Source organism: Chelonoidis abingdonii, chromosome 7 (assembly GCF_003597395.2).
Source record: "Chelonoidis abingdonii isolate Lonesome George chromosome 7, CheloAbing_2.0, whole genome shotgun sequence".
NCBI classification, from domain to species: domain Eukaryota; kingdom Metazoa; phylum Chordata; order Testudines; family Testudinidae; genus Chelonoidis; species Chelonoidis abingdonii.
The window spans coordinates 111,402,499-111,407,187 of NC_133775.1; the positions used below are offsets into that span (position 1 = coordinate 111,402,499).

The 4,689-nt window shown below is 64.9% G+C and overlaps 1 protein-coding gene across 4 annotated transcripts in view; it reads right to left on the bottom strand.

Moving 5' to 3' along the window:
- RGS14 (regulator of G protein signaling 14) overlaps window positions 1-4,689 on the bottom strand; it is an 18,690-nt gene that overhangs the window by 2,321 nt on the left and 11,680 nt on the right. For 2 of the 4 annotated variants that reach the window (XM_032794753.2, XM_032794756.2), the window contains exons 6-14: window positions 3,851-4,000; window positions 3,392-3,512; window positions 3,122-3,258; window positions 2,846-3,049; window positions 2,502-2,578; window positions 1,792-1,918; window positions 1,129-1,210; window positions 713-771; window positions 199-319 (exon numbers count right to left, since the gene is read on the bottom strand). In XM_032794753.2, the coding sequence (XP_032650644.1) occupies window positions 199-319; window positions 713-771; window positions 1,129-1,210; window positions 1,792-1,918; window positions 2,502-2,578; window positions 2,846-3,049; window positions 3,122-3,258; window positions 3,392-3,512; window positions 3,851-4,000 (1,078 nt within the window). The remainder of the gene's footprint in view (window positions 1-198; window positions 320-712; window positions 772-1,128; window positions 1,211-1,791; window positions 1,919-2,501; window positions 2,579-2,845; window positions 3,050-3,121; window positions 3,259-3,391; window positions 3,513-3,850; window positions 4,001-4,689) is intronic. The other 2 variants (XM_032794754.2, XM_032794757.2) reach the window with 2 other exon arrangements.

Below are 4,689 nucleotides of genomic sequence, written 5' to 3' on the forward strand. Positions count from 1 at the left end.
CACTCAGACTCCCCCTCCCCTGCCCCTACAGTCCCCACCCCGCACTCAGACTCCCCCTTCTGGTCCCCATTTGCCTCTGCACTTCCCCACCCCCTACGTTTCCTTCTGACGCCCTCTGCCCCCAGCACCTCAGATAGGTCTCCTGTGCCCCACACATGGGGCTGGTTTAAGCACATGCCAGATGCCAGGGCTACCCACCTTCCAGGTCATACGTGCACCGATTCATGCCCCGCGGGGCTGCTGGCCTGGACCTGGTGAAGGACGGGGGCACCTCTGACAGCATGTCTGCTTCCACCTCTGTGCCTGTGGGGGCACCCTCCTGGGAGTGGGGGAGAGAGCTTGTGAGGAGCAGGAAGAGTGAGCCAGCAACCTCAGTCCAGCCCGGCAGGGAGACCTGCCTCCCCTTCAGGGCAGAGATGCCCCAAAGCTGGCCTGGCTCAGACCAGCTGTACCCACTGTGCCCCAACCCTGCTCCATGCTGCAGAGCTCCCCCAACATGTCCCCAAAGCCAGCCCGGCCCAGAGCTGCACACTGCTCTAGCCACGGGGCTCACCGCCCCCCGCCCCCAAGTGAGCCAAGGAGCTGCACTCCCGGGGACTCACAGCTCACCCCAGCCCCAGCGACAGCCCCGGCCTACCCTAGTGCTGCCGCCCTTCACTGGGGCACCCCCTCAGCCCCCCTGCCTGGGCCCCTCTTTGTGCCCAGGACTCACCTTGCACCGAAGGGGGGAAGCAGCCACAACAGTGTCACTAGAGCCAGTCACTTTCAATTCTGCAACACAAGCACCGCAGCGAGTCAGGCCCAGAGGCTCCTGCCATGGGACGGGGTGGGGCAGACCACCTGCCATTGCAAGAGCCCAGACCCACCAGGGAAGGACTCAGCACCATGATAACTGTGGAACTCACTGCTGTGGGATTTCGTGGTGGCCAACAGCCAAGGCACATGGCACCTTACAGGTGCAGAGTCTGGGGCCGACTAGGGAGGAGGAAGAACCCGACTGGCTGGGCCCACACAGTGCTGTGTGGGGTCCACAGGGCCTTGGGCTGGACACAGATTTTGTGCTGGCCTGGCCAGGAGGTGGGACCACGGGGGTGCTCCAGCCTGGCTGCTCCGCCCTGCGGACCATACCTGTCGCAGCTTCCAGGATGAGCTTCTGTGCAGCCACGGTGCTGACCAGCTTCCCCAGGTCCAGGGCTCCCGGCTCCCCCTGCTGCAGTAGAACAGAGTTGGGGGGCTTCCATGGATGGTACGTCATGGGGAGCAAGAGTAGGCTCTGGCTACGGTGTCAGGGGCAATGAGGACACAGGCCACACATTGGCTGGAGGTCCCCCGGGGTAGGAGCTCTGCCCACAGGCGGGCAGCCCGGTCCCTGGGATAGGAGCTCTGCCCACAGGCAGGCAGCCCGGTCCCTGGGATAGGAGCTCTGCCCACGGGCAGGCAGCCCGATCCCTGGGGTAGGAGCTCTGCCCACGGGCGGGCAGCCTGGTCCTCGGGGTAGGAGCTCTGCCCACGGGTGGGCAGGCAGCTTCTGGGGAAAGCCATGTAGCCAGCCCCAGCCCCAGGCTCCATGGGTGGGGCACTGCCTGCAGGACAAGCCACAGTCTGGCCTCTCCTACCTGAGCACGACTAAGTTCTGCATGAGGGCAAAGGACTCCCTAAGATCTGCCCCTGCAGACCCAGGCAGGTGCTTATGCCCAACATTGAAAGACAGCAGCTCCCTTTCTGCAGTTCCTAGGACTCCACCAGAGGGGGGAAGGCAGCGCTCTGCCCAGACTGCGGGCCAGCTCTCACCCGCCGCAGCAGTGCCTGCTCCACATCCACGCCGTACTTCCCCAGCACAGGCTGCAGTGCCTCCCGCAGGCACTTGGTCGACTTTGCAGTGATTCGCACTGTTTTACTGAGGGGGGAAATTTCCAACCTAGGAAGACAGAGATGAAGGAAACACATGGGGCAGGATGGGCCATGCAGGGTAAGATGTGGCAAGACCTGGTGGGATGAGACAGCAGCTGGAACGATGGGGCAGGGCTGAGCCTGGCAAGGCGGGGTAGGGCAGGCAGGAACTGGGGCTGTGCGGGACAGGGTGGGGCAGGACAGAGTGAGCCGGGTGGAGCTGTACTGGGCACTCATGAGCTCAGGCTGCCAGACGTCCGCTCCAGGCATGTTCATTCTGGGCGAAGCTGGCTTCGCTGGCCAGTCAAGGAGAGTGCTGCCAGCACCCTGCAGAGTCCAGGCCAGCATGTGCAGGGGCGAGACAGAGCCGTGCTCCCATCTGCTCTTCTGAGGGCCCATCCCAGCTGGCTTGCGGCCTGAGCCCTGTTGCACTTAGCACCAGAGCCACTGTCTCATTCCCATGGGCATGGTGCTGCTGCCATGGGGAGCCGGGGTGTGGAGCACAGGGAAGGTTTGGGAGAGGCAGGGACATTGCAGAGCCAGTGCTGCAGGCGGTGGCCCCACACTCGCAGGGTGCAGCAGCATCTGTCTCTCTGGCAGCTCCCACTCACTCAAAACTGACTCTGTTCTCCAGCTTCACCTCCTGGTCCATCAGAACCACACTGTCCTGGTCCAGCACCAGAGCCTTCTGGGAAGAGCCAACCAAGAGGAGACACGTCAGAACCAGGAACACAGCTTCACCCGAGACACAGCCCCTCCCATGGCCTGGGCACAGCCCCCAAAACCCTCTCATGGAATTCCTGTCTGCAGGCAGGTGCCTCAGGCGGGCAGCACCTGTCCGTGCCTGGCCCTGGGGTCACTCGGTGAGGTGGGTCCAGGGCTGGCTTCTGATGGAATCCCCAGGCCATCCCTGGCCTGCCCAGCTTTTTCCTTCCCACCCCAGGACTGTCCCTACCTGTTCATTGCCAACCAGGTAGACCTTGATGTCAGGGAGGCTGAAGCCGCGCTTCTCACAGAGGCCTGCCAGCATGTCGCGGATGGAGACGCCAGCCCGCACTGAGGCCAGCGAAGCCGTGCCATCTGGCAGGTACACACAGCAGTACTTGCTGGGCCTGGCCTGTGGGTCGGGCTCTGTGCCTCCCAGGCTCTTCCTGTGGCTCTGCAGGGGAAGAGGCAGTGTCACCCGGCGGGCGGCGTGGCTACTCAGCAGGCCCCGCAGTAGGGCACTTACCTCTGCTTGGGAGCTGCTGGCCATGCTGCTGCTGCTGCAGGACGACGAGAGGAAGCCCAGGTCCAGGCTCGCAGAGGAATTCAGGGAGCCCTGGGACTCACGCCACAGGGACGAGCTCCCATTGCTGTCTTCCACCTCTAGGACAGACAGACAGAGGGATGTCAGGACAAAAGGCCAGCTCTGGGGCTCCGGGGCCCTTTGGGAAGGGACGGCCACAGGCCTGCGGAGCTAGTGAGATGGCAGCCAGGTGAAGCCTGGCGTGGGACTTACCTGTCCACGAGGGCTCTCTCCGCTCCCCTCTCCTGAGGGACCTGTGGGGGCTCCTGCCAGCACAGCTGCCGGCCACCTCCACCCCCAGTGGCAGGGACTTGCCCAGCTTCAGCTTCGCCTTCTAGGGGACAAGAGTGGCAGATCTCGGCTCAGGGAGCTTCTGGGGCTGCCCTCCGAGAAAGAGAATCCCCCTGAGGAGAGGGCATTGCCACCCCACTTGTCAGCCCCACTTGGCTCCTGAGCAGAGCTGGGTGGTGAATGGTGGAACCCTTCCCTGCTGGCATGCTGGAGGAGCAGCCAGGTGTCATGACCCTAGGTGCTGGGTCATGACCCCAGGTGCTGGCTCACATTGCCGCTCAAGTTTGGCCCATTTGGGTTGCATGGTGCCCACGACTGCAGTCCTTCCAGCAGCCCCGCCCCTGGACCGCACGCCCTGTGCTGGGGAGCGGGACCTGGTACCTTGCCGAGCTCAGGTGGGGGGCTGCTGTTCCGGGAGTGAGCCCGCAGGTCGGGGAGCGGCTGTCCCTCATTCTCAGCCCTCATACACGCCTGGAACAGCGGGGACTTCACAAAGCGCGCGTAGCTGTCGAACTTCATCAGGTTAAAGATCTGAGCCAGGAGAGGGACCCACTTACTGCCGTGCCTGACCTGTGACCAGAGCCTGGCACGGCCCCCGGACACAGACCTGACTAGTGTCTCCCCCCGCCCAGAGCCTGGCATGGCCCCTGGACACAGACCTGGCTAGCGCCTCCCCCTGCCCAGAGCCTGGCACGGCCCCCGGACACAGACCTGGTTAGCGCCTCCTCCCACCCAGAGCCTGGCACGACCCCCGGACACAGATCTGACTAGCGCCTCCCCCCGCCCAGAGCCTGGCATGGCCACTGGACACAGACCTGACTAGCGCCTCCCCCTGCCCAGAGCCTGGCACGGCCCCCGGACACAGACCTGGCTAGAGCCTCCCCCAGCCTAGAGCCTGGCATGGCCCCCGGACACAGACCTGACTAGCGCCTCCCCCCGCCCAGAGCCTGGCACGGCCACCGGACACAGACCTGACTAGCGCCTCCCCCCGCCCAGAGCCTGGCACAGCCACTGGACACAGACCTGGCTAGCGCCTCCCCCCGCCCAGAGCCTGGCACGGCCCCCAGAGACAGACCTGGCTAGCGCCTCCCCCCACCCAGAGCCTGGCGTGGCCCCTAGAGACAGACCTGACTAGCGCCTCCCCCCGCCCGGAGCCTGGCACGGCCACCGGACACAGACCTGGCTAGCGCCTCCCCCTGCCCAGAGCCTGGCACGGCCCC